General features: G+C 50.0%; 9 protein-coding genes across 9 annotated transcripts; 6 read left to right on the top strand and 3 right to left on the bottom strand.

Annotated features, from left to right (window-relative positions):
* Positions 1-282: 282 nt before the first annotated feature.
* A1O9_08141 (uncharacterized protein) lies at positions 283-1,220 on the top strand (the record flags this gene model as incomplete). The annotated part of the gene is made up of 2 exons (XM_013402527.1): positions 283-598; positions 778-1,220. The coding sequence occupies 2 exons, from the start codon at positions 283-285 to the stop codon at positions 1,218-1,220; spliced, it is 759 nt and encodes a 252-aa protein (XP_013257981.1).
* Positions 1,221-1,796: 576 nt separating this feature from the next.
* Positions 1,797-2,276, top strand: A1O9_08140 (uncharacterized protein; the record flags this gene model as incomplete). The annotated part of the gene is made up of 1 exon (XM_013402526.1): positions 1,797-2,276. One exon carries the CDS (start codon positions 1,797-1,799, stop codon positions 2,274-2,276), a length of 480 nt encoding a protein of 159 aa, XP_013257980.1.
* Positions 2,277-5,265: 2,989 nt separating this feature from the next.
* On the bottom strand, positions 5,266-7,074 carry A1O9_08139 (uncharacterized protein; the record flags this gene model as incomplete). Its single annotated transcript, XM_013402525.1, has 4 exons — positions 5,266-6,670; positions 6,724-6,842; positions 6,888-6,937; positions 6,996-7,074. The coding sequence occupies 4 exons, from the start codon at positions 7,072-7,074 to the stop codon at positions 5,266-5,268; spliced, it is 1,653 nt and encodes a 550-aa protein (XP_013257979.1).
* A 262-nt stretch (positions 7,075-7,336) lies between these two features.
* A1O9_08138 (uncharacterized protein) lies at positions 7,337-8,341 on the top strand (the record flags this gene model as incomplete). Its single annotated transcript, XM_013402524.1, has 2 exons — positions 7,337-8,163; positions 8,242-8,341. 2 exons carry the CDS (start codon positions 7,337-7,339, stop codon positions 8,339-8,341), a joined length of 927 nt encoding a protein of 308 aa, XP_013257978.1.
* An 8-nt stretch (positions 8,342-8,349) lies between these two features.
* Positions 8,350-9,993, bottom strand: A1O9_08137 (uncharacterized protein; the record flags this gene model as incomplete). The annotated part of the gene is made up of 1 exon (XM_013402523.1): positions 8,350-9,993. One exon carries the CDS (start codon positions 9,991-9,993, stop codon positions 8,350-8,352), a length of 1,644 nt encoding a protein of 547 aa, XP_013257977.1.
* Positions 9,994-10,792: 799 nt separating this feature from the next.
* Positions 10,793-11,341, top strand: A1O9_08136 (uncharacterized protein; the record flags this gene model as incomplete). Its single annotated transcript, XM_013402522.1, has 2 exons — positions 10,793-10,919; positions 11,115-11,341. The coding sequence occupies 2 exons, from the start codon at positions 10,793-10,795 to the stop codon at positions 11,339-11,341; spliced, it is 354 nt and encodes a 117-aa protein (XP_013257976.1).
* A 939-nt stretch (positions 11,342-12,280) lies between these two features.
* On the bottom strand, positions 12,281-13,326 carry A1O9_08135 (uncharacterized protein; the record flags this gene model as incomplete). Its single annotated transcript, XM_013402521.1, has 2 exons — positions 12,281-13,169; positions 13,229-13,326. The coding sequence occupies 2 exons, from the start codon at positions 13,324-13,326 to the stop codon at positions 12,281-12,283; spliced, it is 987 nt and encodes a 328-aa protein (XP_013257975.1).
* A 402-nt stretch (positions 13,327-13,728) lies between these two features.
* A1O9_08134 (uncharacterized protein) lies at positions 13,729-15,038 on the top strand (the record flags this gene model as incomplete). The annotated part of the gene is made up of 4 exons (XM_013402520.1): positions 13,729-13,826; positions 13,883-13,945; positions 14,001-14,860; positions 14,911-15,038. The coding sequence occupies 4 exons, from the start codon at positions 13,729-13,731 to the stop codon at positions 15,036-15,038; spliced, it is 1,149 nt and encodes a 382-aa protein (XP_013257974.1).
* Positions 15,039-17,129: 2,091 nt separating this feature from the next.
* Positions 17,130-18,866, top strand: A1O9_08133 (uncharacterized protein; the record flags this gene model as incomplete). The annotated part of the gene is made up of 1 exon (XM_013402519.1): positions 17,130-18,866. The coding sequence occupies one exon, from the start codon at positions 17,130-17,132 to the stop codon at positions 18,864-18,866; it is 1,737 nt and encodes a 578-aa protein (XP_013257973.1).
* Between the last annotated feature and the right edge of the window lie 1,778 nt (positions 18,867-20,644).

Raw genomic sequence — 20,644 nt, 5'->3', positions numbered from 1 at the left:
ACACCGTGAGGTGCGGGGTCTCTGCCTGCGGAGGACGACAAACTCATCGCCATTGAACTCTGGATCTGTCGATTGGCAAACATTTCAATTCTCTGTTCTCTCGCGTTCTAAGAGTTTACCAACATCGCGATTTCTGATTTGAGAAGATCTTTCCTCTGAGATCTGATGTCCAGACTTCTCAAGCATGCATCTGCTCGATAGCGTGGCCCGAAGGTGACAGTCCACAATCACCCATACGTACCGTCCGGACTTGTTTCAATTACACTCATTGTGACTGCAAGAATGGAAGGTGTGCGAGCATGCGGTCTCGCCTCTCCTCCTGTATCTGTCGGCTCCCCTTCTCCAAGCAATGCCTCAAATCTAAACCATAACTCAAGCCTTCCAGCGCCTCGCATGCATCGTCTGCGACCCGGCTCACAGAAAGAAATTGCCCTGATAAACTATCTGGATGACAAAATACTGAGAATCACCAGAAGATACGCGAAGAAATTCAGTAATGAAAGCCGAGATAAAGATAACACCCCAGGTTATACTACGTACGATGAATTCGCTACTGATGTTGAACCGCTTGTGAATGTTGTTTGGATCAGTGGGACACGTAAGTTTCTTCGCCCTCGATGGCAATGACATCTTGAACTCACCCATTCTGTACCTTTGTAACGGCCTTGGTAGGGATATGGTGGCATTGTGCTTGAAATTCTCTCGTCTTCACGGAGGGTCGTGTCCTAACTTTGTTCATTCTAGCAACACTCCAAATTCCATACCTCCTTACTCTAGCCGGACAAGTTTGTTCATATCTCCAGGCCTTCCCGTTTTCCAACACTTTTTTTGCCCTCGTGGGGAAGATTGATGAAGGCTTTGCTTCACTGCTTCAGCCGCTGAGCAATGGAAACCAAGGAGACTCTCCACCTTACCATGTTTCCACGACCGACAAGGTACGCATCAAGTCTCTTGTTGAAGAGACACGCGTTGCTGCTATGAATGCTGCCTCCGCGAGTGGTCATGTTGCAAGCGTTGAGGATTCGTCTGAAATTGATACCGAGGATGATCGCTTTGACGACGACGCACCTGTTCAGAGTGACGAGGAAGAACGATCTGATGCTTGGGTTATCCCACTTAAGCTGTCGAGGGTATATAAACGAACCTTGGAAATCCTTGGTGATTCACTTGTTAGAGGGTCACTTCCGCGGAACCAAAGTTCAGGCAGCCAGTGTCCATGAATGCTCAAAGGTCACTTGGCGAACCGTTAAAAGAAGCATGCACCCCTCAGCATCATCTGACCTAACTGTCGTCACTGCACTGCGAGACACTGGGGATGACGATTGCTATACGGAGGAGCTGTTCTGATACCGGCATCGCGGAGCTCAGATGGTGGGAAAATGACATGCAGAAGTCAGACAACATGTCACAGTCACACATTTTGCCAGTGACACCGCTTCTAGGATCATAGCCAGCTGGGGAATGTTGGGAGCTTTAAAACCGACGCCGAGAACTGAGCTATCAAAAATGTGGAAAGCCTGCCATCCCCATGACCAATCAGAATTCGCCACGCTTGGCCCGCCTCACCTTCACCGACACTATGCGAGCAAAAGACTCTCGGTGGTTGAAATCTCAATTGATGCCCGAGCTCTCTTAAGTCACACAAATCGCTTGTCGTAACTGTCGCATTCATACCAGTCCAGGTCGAAAACCATTCAAAGAGCTCCTTCATAAAAACACTGATCTGGAGCCTCTTATCGCTTGAACTCGAGCATTCGAACATTCGTTGTACATCCAGCTCATCCCAAATATTCAATATGAGGTGGCCAGTGTTGCTTTTGTTCATCTACCAAGCTTCAAGCTTTGCGATCACGCCAGTGTTGGTTGGGAGGGAGGAAATATTGACTGCAACAATCTCAACTTCATCACCAATTACTCCCTCTGCTGTAGTTCATACGACAACTACAACAAGTATCACTGTCACTCAACACCAATTGCCATTGTCAGCACTCGTTACTATTGCGCCACTCTTGCCAAACCCTCTCGAGCGAAGGCAGAGGTGCTTCAATGATCAAGGCTTCAGTGTTGATTGCGCGACGTGGACCGGGTACTACTACACTTGGGGTCCTCCTGGTAATCCCTATTTAGGAGGCCCGGGTGAAGGTGGTGGAGGCTCCGGTGGGAACGGGGGCGGTGGAGGAACCGTTGTGGTTTACAGCAATGAGGGCTACCTGGGACTGGTGAACCTGCCCGCAATCCTTGGGGTCATGTGCCTCACCTTACTCCTCTTCATTTAGAGGTTGAAATATTGGGAGGATTTTGTGACATCTTTGGAACAAACAGAACTGTACCAACGGAACTAAACAACCATGCGCATATCCAAGGAAACCGTTTTTCTCAGGCTACGGCTAGGTCATCCATTTGAATCATTGATACACGCTCATGTCACTCCTATTGTTTGGGGTGTTGGAAGTTGACACACCCCGGCCCCAGACTCTTCAGCAATGACTGCCCCCGTATCATTGTGAGCTACACCCAATGTCTCAAAATCCGGAGGCGCAATATCTCTACCATATAAATTTTCGTGCTATATTGACTCTCCATTTCTACCCTCCATTTGAGAATTCTGAACATACAGACAGTATCTGACTTCTTCAATATACAAAAACTAAGTTCTACTCCTCCCTCGAACAAGCACGAGGCCGGCCTTGATCTTCATCAGGCCCAGATCGCACATTAACCATTTGAGAGGCAATGAAGATTACTATGAGGGTATCTGCCAGAGAGATTTGCTGTGGGAAATCTCGTTTATTGACTGCGGCGGTGTGCGCTCTTGTTATGTTCTCCCGATCAACGATCGCATCTACAACCACTCAAGGCGGAGTCACTGTGGTTCCAGTCTCTTCCATATCGGGACCCAGTCCAGCCCAGACTGATCCTGTTCCCATGAGCCAGCCAGCCAAGGCCACGTCTTTTTCTGCAGGATCTAATACTTATGATAGTACTGATATATCTTCTTCATTGCCGAACAATTGCAGCACTCAAGCTGAGCCTTCATCGACCTATATACATTCATCACCAACCACCACGGGCTCATCATTGACCTCTTCAGCTTTTCTCTCGTCAACAATTATAGATGACAACTCCTCTTGGCAGATGACTTCCGAGTCGCCTCCTATCAAATCGTCTAATTCTGTCTCGCATACTTCAGCAAGCCCTGAGAAAGCCTCGACGACGAGATCGACTAGCACCTCTGCGGCAGGAGTCTCTTCAACCAGCCCTACAGTGTTCACACCGGACTCGGGCACCACGTTTATATCGACAGTAACCACAACTTTGACGTGGTCATGGGAAACCACTGCAAATGCTACAGTTACCGTCACCGTGCCCTCTGGTTCGTCGGAGCGCGACGCCTCCATTACCAGTACTGAATCGAGGCCGAGGGCCGAACCATTTGATAAAAGTACTGATGGAGTTTCGGTTTCAAATCCTGTATCAGGTTCTCTCTTTCCCACGAGCGCTTCGAACACTATGTCGTCCACGAGCTCTTCAAGCAACATGCCAACCACGGCCTCTTCCGTCAACATTGATACCACATCCTTGGAGCCAGTCAGCACAGAGACTACCACCAGTGATCTGACAACGACAGCCACTACCGATGTAGATCCCGCCCTTGTCAGTTCGGCCTCGTCTCCGTCAACATACACGAGTATTGCCACCAGCTTTCCATCCGTGTCATCCACGGCAGCCGCTCCTCAATCACCATCCACGAGTCTCTCAGCCAACGGTGACACAACATTCGCGAAAACCTTTACTAGCTCGACATCGACCTATCCTGCCATGGCGCAGGGTGGCACAGGGACGAGTCAAAGCACGACTCAAGCTATTACGTCTCCATCCAGTAGTTCAACTTTTTTAGCTACATCTCACCCAAATAATGCAACATCATATGCATCAACCTCGCGCGGTGCCGTTTGGATTTCGACCGATGCGCATGGCATCCCGTACTCGATGTCCAGCTATGTTTCAGCCGGCAAGACGTATCAATCGAATCTGGGTGTGATGACCACCACATGCATCCCGACGACTACGGTCACCGCAGCGCCTGCCGACTCGGTCTCAATTACACGAGTCTTTGGGCAATGCGGTCCGGGGATCGGTCCACAAGTTACGGACAGTATTTTTTCAGGCACTGGCGGGATCCCAACGAAGTCAGGGTCGAGCACGTTGTCGAACGGTGCGAGCACATTATCGACAGTAACAACTACATTGTCTCCATCCTCCCCAGCATCCACCGCAATCACAGGCACGAGCGCCCCGATTGCAGGTGGATCCCGAGTGAGCATCTCCAGCAGCACCTTCACGAGCAGCAGCCTCGCAACAAGTGCTCTGCTACCCAGCACCGCGAGCGCCATTGCCTCAACAGAAACAAGTGTGACCGCCGTTACACCACCTTCTGGCCTTGCATCAACCTCTACATCAGCACCCGTAGCCAGCAGCGGCAGTACAGCAGCAGCCGCGCAGCCAAACTCCAATTCTGCACCAGCTACCAAGTCTGCGTCAGTACCCGTAACCACCAGCAGCGTTACAGATATTGCGGAAGCCTTTCATGCGCCAAGGACAAGCACGACGGGTGATACCACACCTTCTGGCACCACAACCACCTCTGCAGCAGGGTCTGTGACCAGCAGCGGCAGCGGCACCGCGGCACCGCCTCCACCAAGCTCCAGTTCAGCACCGACATCAACCCAAACCAGTGCCATGGGGACGACATCTTCTTCCACGGCGACCAGCAGTGTTCCGACGACGCTCTCAACGAGCGTGACGAGCGGGTAAGCTCGGGATGGGGGTTCGAGAAGCACATGGGTGGAGGATGGGGGGCAGGTTTTGGCGCAGGATTTTAGGATGTCAGAGACGCACAAATTCCTTTTTATAGCAGATCTTCAGGCGTGTAGAATCTACCGTAACCAGTTGTGCCTCTGTTGATTTTGGGCGAGGGGCGCAATATGCTCTGTCGCTCCAAAGGCCAAATGCCAAGGTGACTTATACTTACCTCTGAATGCCGTCCTTGCATAGCACTTAAAATAGCTGCATGCTAGCCTTCCACCAGCTTGACGCAGATATCCCAGATCATCATGAGATGGCAGATACCGAATATGACGATATTTTGTTTTCCCAGCTCGTTTGAGGGCGGGCGAACGTTAGTGAAACGGGATGTGAAGGGCTTGCATTGTCTGGAAAGGAGGTCTGATAGAGGTTATCGAACAAAATATCCTTTCTAGGTGTCTAATCTCTCTTGAGTCCGTCATCACCACCGCCGCCATCCCCATCCTTCTTCGGTTCGAAATTCAGCTGATTGCCATTATAGAACTGGTGATCTCTTCTTTTCGCTGCGCTTTCCGCTCTTTGGTCAGCAAGTGTCCTGACACGTACCTTTGAAGATTCCTGTTGATTATTATCTCCATTGTCTCCTGGAGCCGCAGGCCCGGCTGCATCGGTAGATGAAGTTGATGACTCAGTCTGAGTTGTCCCCAAGCCGAGAATACTTTTGACACCGCCGATGACGGCTCCAGCAGTCCCTGTGACAAGACCGAAGCCACCGGTTACAGCAGACCCGAGCAGGCCACCAGGGGATGCACCGGTGTATGACTCCACGTATCCCTTGACGGGCACCATGACCAGAGTGCAGGATTCAATAATACCCAGCTCTGATAGTTCCTGTTCTTCTTCGGCGGCCTCGATATTTCGATTGGGAAGTGGTGTGAGAATGAGTTTGAGGTTGTAAGGGGCGTTATTTCCCGATTCGTCTTCGATCCAAGGTCTGATGTCCGCCGAGAGGGTTGAAGAAGGTTGAAAGGTAGAGCGTAGTGTGCTTCCATCAAATGTCCGGACTTGGACTCTGACTTCTTTTCTCCGGTTCTGGGTACTGGAGGGAGCACTGGCAGAGGCTTTAGTCGAAGAATCCGTGGATGAATCAACAATGCCTTTCCGCATATCGTCCAATCGTCGACGTTCTTCACGATCAGCCTTTATCTGCGCTTTGATACGTTCCCTCTCGCCACGTTGCCTCTGTTCACGCTCGCGTTGCATCTTGATATAGTCATCTCGCTGGCCCTTTGGCTTGTCGGATTGGGGTTGTGATGGTACGCTATTGGTGGCGGGTAAATTTGAAGGAGGTTGAGTTGAGCTGGAAGAAACTGAAGTCTGCTGTTGCGTAGCAGGATGAGAAGCAGACGAAGACGATGGTGCAGCAGGAGTTTCCTTTGCTTTACCTTTGTCTTTGATTTTTAGACCAACAGCCGGAAGTCGTAACAGTCGGGATCGGGCATATTCAGAAAGTTCCTTGTTAGACGACGTTCGCAATCGGGTGACTTCATCTTTGAAGATCGGTATGTTGCCAAGCAGGGACAACTGAATGTCGAATATCTTCGGATGGGAAGTTCCTTCATCTAGGAGCTTCTGTGTATGGTTCCGCAGAGCATCATAAGCATTACTTGGGAGTCTCATCTGACCAGGCGCAGGCTGTAGATCAATATAGTCCAGGGCAGGTGTGTTACTAGAGGTTTCTTCTTCTGCTGGCTCGTCTTCGCCATCTGCGACCTTGCCGAAATCAAAGAAAGAGGTGAGGCGGGCTCTCAGTTCCTCGCTTGACACTTGTGAAGACTGGAGATCGGCTTGCAGCTGGGCGTTCCTATTCGCGTCAGGGGCCACGTCTCACCAGGTGCCCATCCGAAGCAATCTTACTTTATGATAATGATAGCAGGGGGATTGTGGATGGTAGCAATGGGTTCGAGGAAGGAAGCCTCTTGCGATCCGGCCTCTAATCGCAGAGCGATGGCTTGAGTTGAGATTGCGCATGAGAACTGCGCCCAATTAGACTCTGAGGGACATTTCGTAGGCGAACTTACAGTATCGTCCTGCAAGATGCTCTCCCACTGACTGCTGGTGTCGCTTCGATCTAGACATGGTCGGGTTAGCGGTTAGATTAGTGAGAAGTCTACCGAGATGTTCCTCACCATGCACAAAGCAGAGAACAGCTTTTGCCTGCTGGACAGCAAGTCCGATCCCGCTCTGGAGATCGCCTTCGTGAAACATCTTGGGACTGCTGTTTGGGTGATATCAGAATTCCTAGAATGACATGGATGGTGGCACTGAGTGAGTGGTTTTAAGGAAAAGCGCACCTGGACGCTCCGGCGGGGAAATAAATTAGTCCGGGAGTCCGCTCATGTCCAACTCCGCATGCAATTTACAACTAATACTCGTGATCTGTACTGCGGACGTACCTCGACTTGACCTCCAAAACCCCACGCTTCACTTCAGGGACCGCCATCACTAGGACAGCGTTGAAAGGCAAGCAATGGCCCGCCATGAGCTGAAGCTCTTGCGGTCAATCCGCTCGCCATGGCGTCAATCTGTCCGCAGGCGCCCTGCTCTCCGCTATAACTCGACCAAACCAGGTCCGAAGAATGCGGACGACCCAGATTTTGTCTCCATCGTCGATGCTCCTCCCAAGCTTATATCAACCCGGAAGAAGAACTCCAAGCTGGGTATTGCCATTCTAGCTGTCATCCCGTTGACCGCCTTCGTTCTCGGCAGCTGGCAGGTTCAGCGCCTTGAATGGAAAACCAGACTGCTAGCCAAATTTGAGGATCGGCTGGTCCGTCCACCACTACCTCTCCCCCCGCGGATTGACCCCGAGGCCATCAGCGAGTTCGACTATAGAAGAGTTTATGCCACGGGCAAATTGATACACGAGAAGGAGATGCTTATTGGACCCAGGACGCAAGACGGAAACGATGGATATCTGGTTGTCACACCCTTGGAGCGGGATGACGCCGCCAGCACGATCCTGATCAATCGCGGCTGGATCAGCAAGGACAAGAAATACCAACAAGATCGAGATCCTTCGTCGCTGCCGCGTGGGGAAATCACAGTGCACGGGCTGCTCAGAGAGCCCTGGAAGAAGAACTATTTCACCCCCGACAACAAGCCCGCAGACGGCAAATTCTACTTTCCGGATGTATATGAAATGGCAAATATTTCAGGCGCGGAGCCTGTCTGGATCGAAGAGACTATGAAGCCAGATCTACTCGTCAGCTATGACCGACAGATAAAGGGCATCCCCATTGGAAGAGCCCCGGAAGTCAATCTCCGGAACAATCACCTACAGTATATTGTTACCTGGTAAGTCATGGCAACGGCAACGGAACCTGCCTTCCCTTTCTTCTATTTCGAGCTAGACATGGTCTCATCAATCATTAGGTATTCACTATCCGCCGCCACCACTCTCATGATGTGGATGGTCCTCCGGAAAAAACCAACAGATCTCACTAGAAGGGTCCGTCACAGCACCAACTGGTGATCTCGGAATCATAGTTCGTCAGGGATATCCAATTCCGCCAATGCGTCCTTTGGTAAAATCTCCTTGGCTGCTTTCGAAAGTTTTCCTTCGCCCTTCAGAAGCCTCTGCCGCTGCATGAGCATTAGCATATCGCTTGCATCCACCCGCTTCTTCCGGCGAGCATGGTCTGAATATGCTTCCAGGTCTTCCCCGACTTGCTCAAAGAACCATTCCGTGGCCTGCTCAAGCGCCTTCATGTGGTCACTTCCAAGTTTGGGTTTGCGATTGCCGAGCCTTGCTTGTGCTTGAACAGCAACGCGCTTGATCAGACTCGAAGGCAAGGACGGTACGATTGTACCATGACGGGTCGCCTTGAGTCTCTTTCGACGAGTGGCAGATGTCCGTACGGGCGCGATATTTGCTACAGCTTGGTCTTGTTGTTGAGACACCACTGTACCGGGCTCATCATCTTCGACCACGTTTTCCCGCACCTCTGTGGGTGGATCATATAATGAGACTCGGGGCTGGGCATCCGGGTTCGCATGCTGTGCCACTGCTTCCTGATCTGGTAGCTCCAATTGGAAGCTCTCGTCGAGAGCGGGGATGTTCATAGTACTCTCATCTGGCGGTGGAAGAGTGGGTGAGCGTTGAAGATTCCGGAGACCCTCTGTTTCTTCACCATAATCGAATGACGTATCCTCTTGATCATCTACGCCAACCCCAGCGTAATCATTCAAGACGCCCATTGCTTTAGCTTTGTCCTGCTGTTGATCGGATTCCTGTCGTATCTCCAGTTCCGACCCGAAATCATCCATTCTGATACTTCCAAAACTGTAGCGTGACAGTCGTCCTGTGGGCTCCTCACTGATGGCCCTTCGACCATACTCGCTGAGGATGGTGGGGCCATCCTCTGCATCGTCAGGACCACCCACAGGTTCTGAGGATGGGAATGGTAGTCGAGAGACTCTTCGTCCTCCACCCTCTAGCGACGGCCTCGAGTGTTTTGAAAAGTCGATCGACCTGAACGTAATTGTAGGATCACCATTTCCATCTCCTCGCCATCTGTTTTGCATCTCCTCATCGTCATCATCTGGCAAAATCGACGGCGTCGGAGCAACAGGGAGTTCACTATCCTCATCTTCGTCGTCACCAACATCAGGCGGCTGCAAGTCCTCCTCTTCCCCCAGACTATATTCAATGTCCAGCGTCAAGCGTGGCTTCTTGGTCCGAACACCATCGTCATCGTAGAAATCCGGCCTCGCATTCTCTTTATCATCGCCCCACCCTCTTCCCTTTCGCGAACCCATATTCCCCGTTGACGGCGTCGCAACCACCCTCTTGCTCGTTGGCGCCGTCAGTTTCGCGAGCCGCCGCAGAATCCCTCGCGCGGAGTCAGGCCGCACCACACTATCATTGCTCGCCGTCGTGACCTGGGTGTTATTACTGTTGGTTTTGTTGTTGGTGCTCATGACGTCGCCAAAGGTCCGATGTCGCATGCTGCGCATGGCCGACCGCGTCTTGAGCCCACTGCGCACCTGTAACGCCCGGATTGCGTGTGGTGTTGACGGTGCGTATCTTGCCGCCGTGGTGGTCTTTGGTCTCACTGTTGTCGTCGTCTTTGCCGGGGTCACAGAATTGGCGAGTTCGGTGGGGGCCCGCTTGCATGTGGACATTATGTGGGTGTTTTGCTTGGGGAGGCGGGCTTCGATAGTGAAAGTCGGAATGTAACACTTGAAGACAAAATACGTTTTCAAGCTTGCCGTGAGAATTGAGTCAAGTTGGTGTTGCAGGTTGGTGCGTATCCGAGTCTCAGGCACGCGATCCTCATGTTGAGAAAGTCGCGGGTGGGAATGGAGGTACGACGGAATCGGACGCGTCAAGGCCCGCGACCTCACGTGACGCCGGCATTGCTCGCGCCCAGCTTGACACACGCGCTACGGAGAATCATAACTAGGGTACGGAGTACTGCGGAGTATATACTCATAACCACCATACTCAAAACTCGCTCCACACCTAGTTAGAGAACACCATGCCAATTATTAAATGGCATAGCACCCATTAGCTATGACAAGCCACTGACCTGGGTACCAAGGTACTCGTGGTTCAGGAACCGCTTCTCCAAGCGTAACTGATCGGTCGCGAAACTCAAAAAGACAACATTCCATTGAGGGGGCGTAAAGCCGACTTCTGATGTGGATAGTGAATGATCTCATCCTGCAACCTCAAGGATGCCGTGATGTCATGTCCCCTGTCGATGGGCACCCTTGTGAGGAATAATTTGAAAAGGCATTGATAAAAAGGCCCAGGCTAAAAAGAGGAGTCCATTTTCCGTCTTCATTTCTCGTGTTGTTAGTCGCATGCTTTTATACTTTGATATTCTACTCCAGAGAAAGACATCACTCAGATCAGCAATTTGAGGTCTCAAGCTATTCAGTTTTCAACTCCCACCAGATCATATTACTGCCAAACAAAATGTCAGGACAATCCAACGTAGGCAACAGCGGCGTCTATGAGGCTGGTGACCAGCGCAACCAGGCTGAGAATCAACGCACTCCCTACGAGGAGGGACAGTCGAATAGTCACCAGGACAATGACTCCAGTACGTTCATTCCGGGGCATTCTCATGTTTTCTCGAATCTTTACTGTTTCCACATTGCCTGCACAAAGAACCCGAGTCCAGATAATACCCATTTCCTGTTTGACGCTTGTGTTCTCTCTTCCGTTTTCATTGATTTCCCCTTCCCACAAGGAGATAAATGACTAACCAGTGCATCTCTTCTCCCCACCCAAACAGAGGACCAACGCAGCATCGCAAACCGACTAGCTCAAGCAAGCCCACAAAACGACGACACTTCCGGCAAGGACAAGTCGGACGAGACAAAAGCAGGCGAGATTGACCCCACCTTGCCTGCAAAGATGCACGGAAATGAGCCCTCTCGCGGTGCCAAGGTTGACAAGAATATCGCGGACGAGGAGGCCGAGATCATCAGGAAGATGGATGAGAAGAAGGCTCAAAAATGAAATACTTCAAGTGAACGGGTTTAATCCCCAGTAGCAGAAAGGGAAGGATCAGGGGTTGTTTTGGCCACCTGGAGCCTGCTGAAATGTCAAGCTTGATGACGAATGTATTTGATGTGTGAATAAGATAAAGGTTGCTGATGGGAAAGGCGAGACTGTTGAGATTGTTGAGACTGTTGAGATTGTTGAGACTGTCTGCTCTGGAACTGAAGCAGCTCTATGTCTTTCCAGTATTTCCACTCAGTCGATGTCTAAATGTGACTAAAAGTCCTAGGACTTCGACACTCGATGGAGGATCCCGATATTCCAAAAGTGAGCAGGAGAACCCCAAAAATTCACAATGACACCAACTGAGAAAGCTTGAGCGAAAGTCTTGATTACCCCTGATTCTCCCACTTACGGTTGAGTGAAAGTTCTTGAGTGAGGCTTCTTTGTAGAGATGGGGACCCATGCCTTCGCGCCATAGGCCTAGTCAGGAACGTAGCTTTCTGATCGAAACCCTTCCAACCGGCAACCACTTGTCAGGCCCAGGAACCCACATGCCATTCTGTCTCGAAAGGTTTCTTTGAGCCTGATCTGAGATACAGGACGCCGTCTATCGCTTGCGCGAGATGGTTGTACAAGTCCAACACAGATGGAGGGCTCAGTACGCGACGATATCGTGCTGTTGAGCCCTTCTGGTCTTCCTTGAGGACAGTCGGAGCCTAGATTGTTTTGGTGAGTGCTCTTGCTTAAGCGCGGGGGTTCTGGATATGCTTCATGTCAAACCCTGATTCAGGTTCCAGCTCCCAGGGTGGGCAGGTCTTTGGTGTAGAGCGGAACGCATGTTCGTTGTACGGAGAATGAACAACTGCCGAGCTACCACCAAGTCAAGTCAGGCCAGTTGCATGTCAACCTGCTGATGATTAGTAGTGTGATTAATGGTTGTGGAAAATGCATCCTTCATCTTCCCCATACAAGTTGTGCCACATCTTCCCTAGCAGCTCCAACTTTGTCCGCAGCATCGTACAGACTTCTTTGGACTTCTCCAAACACAACCCTCAATAGCTGGATCTGCCGATCCCTCTCACTGAAAGAGGCTCCGTTTCCATCCCCATTGTTAAGTCGCTCGTTCAGCTCTCGTTCTTTCCCAATCACCTTCCCTTCCAGGCCTTGAATGAAATCCTCGATTTCGCCTAGCAGTTGACGGTTGCTCTGAATTGAGCCTTGCATCTCATCGGCGCGTGTATTAAACAACTCAATCAAGCCTTTTGGTCCTTGGGTGGCTTCTTCGGCATCTTCGCCCGGCAATTGGATCGTGTCTCCTCTCAGGCTTCCACCACGAACACTGCCTTTCAACGTCTGAGGATTGTTCCACCAACCGTTCAGGCCAGATCCACCGTAGACACCGTTGCCGCTAAAGTTCTCAATTAGAGTATGGCTAACCTGGTATTGTCTGGGCATTTTCAACCGATCGATTGCTCGAAAGACGCATTTGGCCTCCAATTCGCCCTTTTTCAGGTTTCCATCACGCGCGGAAACGATGGCTTCCGCGTCGTTACCTAGTCCTGCTTCTACCTCGTCAAGCTTCTGTGTCACAAACTCTACACCACTGGGAATTGTCTTGCCCGCGGCGATCACCGTTGGTAAAAGATCGGAGACTTCTGAGGCCAATTTGATTTGATTCAGTATCATGGTATCAACATCTTCAATCTCTTTCTGCAAAGCTGGGGTCAACTGATCGAATTTTGTGGTCGACCGGAGGTGTGTAAGATCGATCTGCGCTTGGGATGAGACACCTTGCGTGGCACTTGTCGTAGGATTGGCAGCTGGCTGGGCTACCGATTGGTTACTGTAGTTGTTACTGAGAATTCGGCCTTTCAATTGTAAGATCTTCTTGAGCCAACTTACAAAAGCGAAGGTGCCTGGCTTGTTGTGTTGGCATTGTTGCCGAGACCTGACAAGTTCAGGGTAGGCCTGGCCGCAGACGCTCCAAAGCTGAAGGCCATATTTGACTATCCGGTAGGAACAGGGCTTCAATAAATAGCGAATGCACAGAAGTAAAGATTGCAACGTGGAGCTTGTGTCGTGAAAATTGACGCGATTTCCCTTGGTCGCATAATACTGGAAGTGTGGAATGTTTGGATACTCCACCGCAGGAAATTAATACTGTGGCGCATTAATTGGTCAAATGCCATCACGGAAGCACGTCAACCCCCAATATATAGATTGTTTCATTCAAGCAGTTATCACTGGCAACACTAGTATTCGGGGCAAAGGAAGCATCAGGAATTTGAGCTGTGGCTTTGAATTTGCGTCCAAGATGATTCAATGCTCTTTCTTGGTCGGCCAGAGCTCAAACATTCCCAATCTGCTGACGATAGGTTGACTCTTCCGACAGGGGAAACATGATGACCCCAAAATGTCTTGCTAGGGCGAATGCTACAAATGCTACTGTAGACATTAGTCTCCATCCGAAATCAGCTGACTATTACAGCAATGTTCAGTGGTGAGTACCACTCCTAAATACTCAGCTTCGGGCCCTAAATCTTTAATATTTCTTAGGAGTGCAGATGGAACCAGCTTGATCGCCACCACAGCCAGAAATTCTATAGAAACATTCATTGTGTATGTATCACCCGTCTTGTGGATACACTAATACTATTACTAATCAACCTTGCAGTCCTCCTGATATTTTGGAGGAAACTACGGGACCGCGGGAGCTGGCGTCGTACTGCACGATTGTGTCTAGCGATGCTGTTAACGCTGTTGTGGGTTACCCATTCTTTGATCTTGGGAATCCTTCCACAGCTTTGGTCTTATCATCGCGAAAAGACCTCCCCATTCGTTTGGATTCGGCCTTGACTGGACAACATACCGCCTCATATTCGCTTGTCAACCCGATGACTGAAGCATACATTTGTCCGAACTCGCTCATATTCAACTACGAGGGTGATCGCTTCGTAGCTGGGTCTGACTCACTGCTCTCCGTTTTTGATCTTTCAAGGCCAGGACAACAACCCACCTCGTCATTTCCAACAGGGCCTCGGAAGAGAAACGATAGCCATTATAACCCGGCAATCAACATGAGAGGAATTGTCTCAGCCTTGGCCATTGATGCGTCCAGCAAAGTTCTGGCTGCGGGCACCTTCAGTCGTCACGTCGGACTATATGATTCAATTGGCCAAGGTGAATGCGTGGGAGTCTTCTGCGTGAAGGGTACCACTGCGGATGCTCAAATTGGTGGTGCTGGGATTACTCAAGTCTCATGGAGTGCTTGTGGAAGATATCTGTACATTACAGAAAGGAAGAGTGATGGCGTAATAATCTATGACATCCGAAAGACAGGACAACTTCTTTCGTGGCTTCAAGGAAGGTGTGCAAATACAAACCAGCGGATGTCGGTGGACATTGTGACCACAGATGTCTTAGATGACAATGAAGTATGGGGGGGCAGCTCAGATGGATATGTTAGGATGTGGAAGAACGCTCATCAGCAGGAGGGATCGATTTTGCCGACTTTTGAGTTCAAGGCTCATGAAGGTAGGGGACTTGACCTCACTTTGCATCGCCTTGACTAATTCCAAGCGCAGATGTTGTATCAGCTACAAGGATACATAAGGGCGGAGGGGTCATTGTCACTACAGCTGGACAACGAAATTCCTTTGCCGACGACAAAACAGCTGCTGCAACCTCGTCCCTGAAAGTTTGGGCATTGTGATCGTAACCTTGAACTTAGGTGCTGGAAAATCACACTTAAGGAATGTGGTCGTCGATGCGGCCTGGAGTGTTTTCGAGTGGAGTGCCGTAATCTCAGAAGGAAGGAATCCCGAGGCTGGCCATACTCTGTTGAGTTAGCGTAAAGTGCTCTGGTTGGCTGCAATCCAACGTCCGAGTCTCGCGAGCTTTATTGAAGCTACATTCTTCTCAGGATTCCTCTAGCATAGCAAAATATTCAGCAACGGAGAACAATATGATGCGCAGCATCAGTCTCCAAGTGGCCCAATCACTTTTCGACCCTTTGGTCCTGTTCTACCTCATGCTATGCGTCCCTAGACTTCATCGTTAGCGAGGAGAAAATTTCCCAACGACAGTAATCTGGTCGAGATGAATGCACTGTTCAGGCCTTTCAATTCCATTCACTCCATTGGTATCCTTAGTTGCCGTTTGCTGCTTCTAAAGGTATCCTGCACATAACAGACAGCCCAGTGTGTATCTGTTCCTGGAGACTCAACGTATTCTATCCTTCCCTTTCCCTTTGTGTCAGCAATCACGGATTGGCCCCCTTTGGTATGGAAAAGCCTTCTTGTTAGCTCCCCGTCTCACACTCCTAGCTTCTGCTATAGTTCTTTTCTTGGAACGTGTGTTTTCGGTTCTCTCGTGGGTGACTGGCTTTGCCAACCAGCGATATCCAGCAAATACCTTCAAGAATCCTTGAGAGGCACCTTGCTTTGTCATGGTAGGAGTGCTGATCTCAACCATATCTCGAACGGTCTTAGCATCGGGGTCATCTGCTCGAGGAACTCTTTGTCCCTCGTTTCATCTCGTGTTGTCACCGCGGTCGAGTTGCATACCATTGGCCCTCTTGCGTGTTTTATCGATGCTGTTGTGCGACTTATCGCTTAGTCGTCGAGAATTCACGCGCCAAGCTGATTTTGACAGGCGCTTTGAAGGCTCTCCACACGTTCTCGTTTTGACTTTCATTCTTTCTTCCTCAATATCTCGGTTTTGTATCGCTGGAACTCAATTCATCAAACACTGTGCGGCCCAATCATGACTTTGTCCTGATTTCAAGCCATCAGTGACCTTGCACCTTGTGGACCGTGGTGGCAGTCTCTTATATTTCCAAGCCTCAGGTGGGATTCCAGGGTTTCTTCGGATGGTTGTCAAGTTGTTTTGGTGATCAAGTGACCACTTCCTAGTGTCTTTCTTTGATATAAATCAAATGCTAACATTGCTTCACACTCCAGCGTATGAGGTCTCTCGGCGTTCGCTAGCCAATGGTAAAGCCCACAATGGGAGTCTTGAAGCCTGTCGTAAGAAAACCTTTGAGTACCTCGTCAATAACGTACTAAGGACTGCATCGAAGGAAGAATTTCCTCGGACGGTGACGCCACGGAACGGCGAGTGGACCCTATTTCCTGACCACAATCTGACAGCCCGATAAGTACTGAGCTACGGCTTGAGCAGTCGCATTGTCAACAACAGGTGGCCCTGCTGTCGACACATGTGATGGCACTGGCACAAGAGACACAAAGGCCTTGAGCAGTCAAACCCAGCACAAGGAGACTCATGAACGCCTCGTCATTCTGCTTCTGTCTTCAAATCTATGTCTCATCTGTGACATGGCTGATTGAGGTTGAGGAGGGTAGGAAACTATGGGAAGAGGGTTTTCATACACAACTCTCCCCCTCTCGTGAGAAAAGGTCTAAATAAGATATATGTTACCAGGAAGCATGTTATGAGGGAAATCAAGCAGACTCAAGACCAGGTCAGAGTCTCTTGTCTCATCACGATCACAATATCTTCCGCTATGTGGACGTCTTTGCGGGAAGGGTGGAATCGTGAAGCAGTTTACTGTGACGGTGCCTTTGCGTCACGCGTGTTCGACTGCCTCACCCTGGCGTCCTCCTGGTCGATATCTCTGAACCCCCAGAGTCTTGGCTGTTTGAATCATTCTTTCCTTCAGGACTTTGACTCAGCTTCACACTTTCTGAAGTCGTTACCTTCATCCATCACAAACCTCATTCTCATCAGCCGCCATCATTGTCTGCTGGATCATCTGAGATAGCCCACGTTCTAGTCACTCATGATGGCTTCCCAAGGCTCTTCTGGAGCTCCGAATCCTCCTCCTACCCTTCCCTTTGCGGCGCCACCACCAGCGCATAACCAAGATACCTGTCCCTTAATTACTTCCAAGCGAAACGCCCGTTTTGCTGCCATGCAAGTCTACAATCACACAATTACCATCCCTGAAGATGAGCGTGGTCATACAGACTATCTCCATCTGGGATTGGACGACATTCTGACCAATGCTCAATGTATGAGCTCTGGGGCGGATACAGGCACCCAGTTCTCGAGCTTCGAAGCCGCACAAGAATACCGCAAGTTGTTACTTGCCAGAGAACCTCATACCGACCTGACCATTCCTCGCACCCAAGCTCAACAACGAGCACATGTCATGGCTCTCTTCAAGGCCTTCAAGTGTATTCCAGCAGAGTGTGAGGATCGCGATGATATGAAGAAGTGGTTTATCGAGCAGCGCCACAATAATCAATTGGTTGAAATCAAGTGCTGGGAGATCTTGCAAGAATGCGTCACTCGCTCCATGAGAAGTACTAACTTGGTAGAGGCCCACGAGCCCAACAAGTTCAAGTTCAAGGCAGGCAAGATGACCTTTGCGGAGCGATTCAACATCATCAAGGAGACGATGGCTGTATCTAAAACCATCTGCAAACATCTCTTCGATGTCTCATTCGTGCTCAAATTCGTCGACGATCCTGCTCACAATCGAGCTCGTGTTGAGTCCAATCGAGTCCTCAATGGCAAGAAGGCTGAGATCATGAAGAGAGGCAAACAGGAACAGGCCAAAGATAAAGACAAGCAAGCGAAGCGTCCTCGACTTTTCCGTAGCGTCTCTGCTGACGCGGAATCTGGTGAAGAGATGGATGACCTGGAGGACTCAGATTATGGAGAGACACCAGAAAAGCAGTCTACCCCGCGAAAGACTCGATCCACGCGCAATAGAGCCTCATCTCGAGCTCCTGCCACCGCATTTCATTCCACTGCACCAGCTGGTAGCATGAGTGCCCCACAGATGCGTCCCAACATGTACACTCCTGGAAGGATGAATCTGGGCAACGTTTTGTCCCCGTACGAACAATCCCCTCTAGCCAGTTATGGCTCTTCCACGGGTACGGATCGCATGATTGACTTCACTAGTTCTGGCGATGACCAATTCATGCTAGCAGCAAATTCCTTGAATGGCCATCACCCTCGAGGCATGCACTACCAACAGCAGCGAGCACAGACTCCAACTCTATTGTCCTCCCCGTTTTCTCCAGTTATTCATGGTGGTATGATGTACGCATCACAGAATCCGGCCCAGCAAATCATGCGACCCGAGTCTGCCATGTCTCAGCACACTCTCTTTCAACCCATGCACGACGCCGCTGAGCCCTGGAACCCCCTTGTGCCTGCTCGCTACGCAAACGGTGGCTCGGGATTCTACAACGGCAATGGTACGACCTCCGGTTTTTCTATGACACCTGGAGAACCGGCTATGCTCACTGCTCCTGCTTGGAATCCACCTAGCACTCCTGTTCGCGGTGACGACAATAGCGATTGGGCTCGTTATGACAGCGCTGCTTCTCGATTTCCTCAGCAGTTGTCGCCGACCCCACACCGACCAGGTGGCTACATCGTCCCGGAAGAGATCACCCAAGTTGAGCAAGACGAACAAGAGCAACAAAAAGTTGATCCTGCTCTCACTGGACGAGAAGGGTTCAACTCTGACAATGTCAATGAAGAGGAATCTCTCTACGATTGAAATTTGACTAGACATCATTCGCCTGAAAGGCTGCCCCCTTGTACATGAGTGAGTGGTATTGTTTTCTTTTGTTTACAGCATCGATCTCGGCTGGAAGTTGGAAATCGTTCGGTATGTCTTCCACCCGCCCGGGTTTCAGAGGGGTTTCCAGATACTAATTCATATTCAGATGAGCACCACCTAACCCCGGCCTACAAACGCATGTTGAAACCACCACCACTCTAAGCGCTTTTTCGTTTCTTCCATTCACGCCAGTTCGGTTTTCACGGCGCAGGCACTCCCACAGTTGCGGAACACGGAATTACGAGACCACGACGAAGATACCCCCGTTTTTTTGTTATCATGCCCTTTTTTCATCTTCAATTCTTGAATGCAGCATCATCCTTGAACATTGGATGACCTCACGGTTTTAGGCTTTGGATGGTCAATCAAATCAAAATGGAACTCTATTCTCGATAAATGTGACAATGGACAAGAGCTATCAGACCGATAGAAGGGCTGACGAAATGTTGGCGTTGTTATTGGTAGAGGGCATCTAGTTCGAATTGACCAAAGTGGTAGTTCATTTCCCTTTTCCCTTTCCCCCATTTTTTACCATTGTTATTAAAGTGCCAGGGCTTGATGCCCGAGATGGAATGGTTTCGATATCTGATGAGCAGATCATCATGACATGTATGAAAACAAAAGTCGATTTGGCAGGCTAGGTCACTATCAGGCTTACCAATCGAGTACATGGCTCAGATCGAGGCAAGTGGAACTGGCAAACATCGAACTCCATCATGATAACCCTGGAATTTCTTGCTACAACAGCACAGAGTAGAATAGAGTACTCAAATGAAATTTCCCCATTCTGGACAAGCTCTTGTGTGTCCCTCGGGCCTCGTTGACCCCCAGGAAAAGTTTGATGCATGGATTTTTCATGTCAATCGTCATCATCGTCATGATTGATCGACCAAGATAGTGTAGATTTCACGTATCGTAAATGGGCTTTGCTATTCGTTGTCACTACAGGCCAACGTAAGGAGACTGTCATCTATATAGGCCGATAGCGAGGGATACTCGGCCGGGAGAGCATGCCAAACACCATAGACAACCTGCCACCCATCCTCTATCTCTCCCTTGAGGACTCCTAGATCTAGATGTTCTGCGGTATTGCATTTTACTCATCGCTGTAGGACCTGTAAGACGGCGCTCTAGGGTGTCTGCTAATTTGTCTGGCTCGACAACTTCGCCAGAACAATCTAGAGGATCGTTTATATAGAGCGTCTCTATATACTTAGTTCACAAGTTAGCGGCGGAGATGACTGCGCCAGGGACAGCAGTTGCTTGTGTACCATAGCTGGATGGTGAGTTCAAATCGGCCATTACTCGTCGGCAACCGGAGAGGGGATAAAGAGTGGACTTAACCGGCCATGGAAGACCGGCAGACACCTTCGGGAGGTCGATACTGCCCTGCTAGGTAAGTACGTCCGTAGGCTTTACGACCCCCTTACTCGCCGAGAAGCCCAGGTCCTAGCTCAGCTGCGGACAGGACACTCTAGACTGCGAGGTTTTCTAGTAAAGCTAGGTATCGAAGAAAGTTCAGAGTGTACATATAGCGAGAGCGAGAGCGTAGAGACGGTAAGCTACTTCCTATTAGCGAAAATAACTACGCCCTTTTTAGCAAGCACTCGAGCATTATAAGGGTTTAGCTAGGAATTTAGAGTAATTCGTCTAACTACCGTATAACGAGGATTCTTAAGCTAAGGAGAGAAAAGAAAAGAGAAAATCTATCTACT

The sequence above is a fragment of the Exophiala aquamarina genome, assembly GCF_000709125.1.
Source record: "Exophiala aquamarina CBS 119918 chromosome Unknown aczIA-supercont1.7, whole genome shotgun sequence".
NCBI classification, from domain to species: domain Eukaryota; kingdom Fungi; phylum Ascomycota; class Eurotiomycetes; order Chaetothyriales; family Herpotrichiellaceae; genus Exophiala; species Exophiala aquamarina.
The sequence above is the reverse complement of the archived record's forward strand: the minus strand, read 5'-3'. Positions and strand labels throughout refer to the sequence as shown.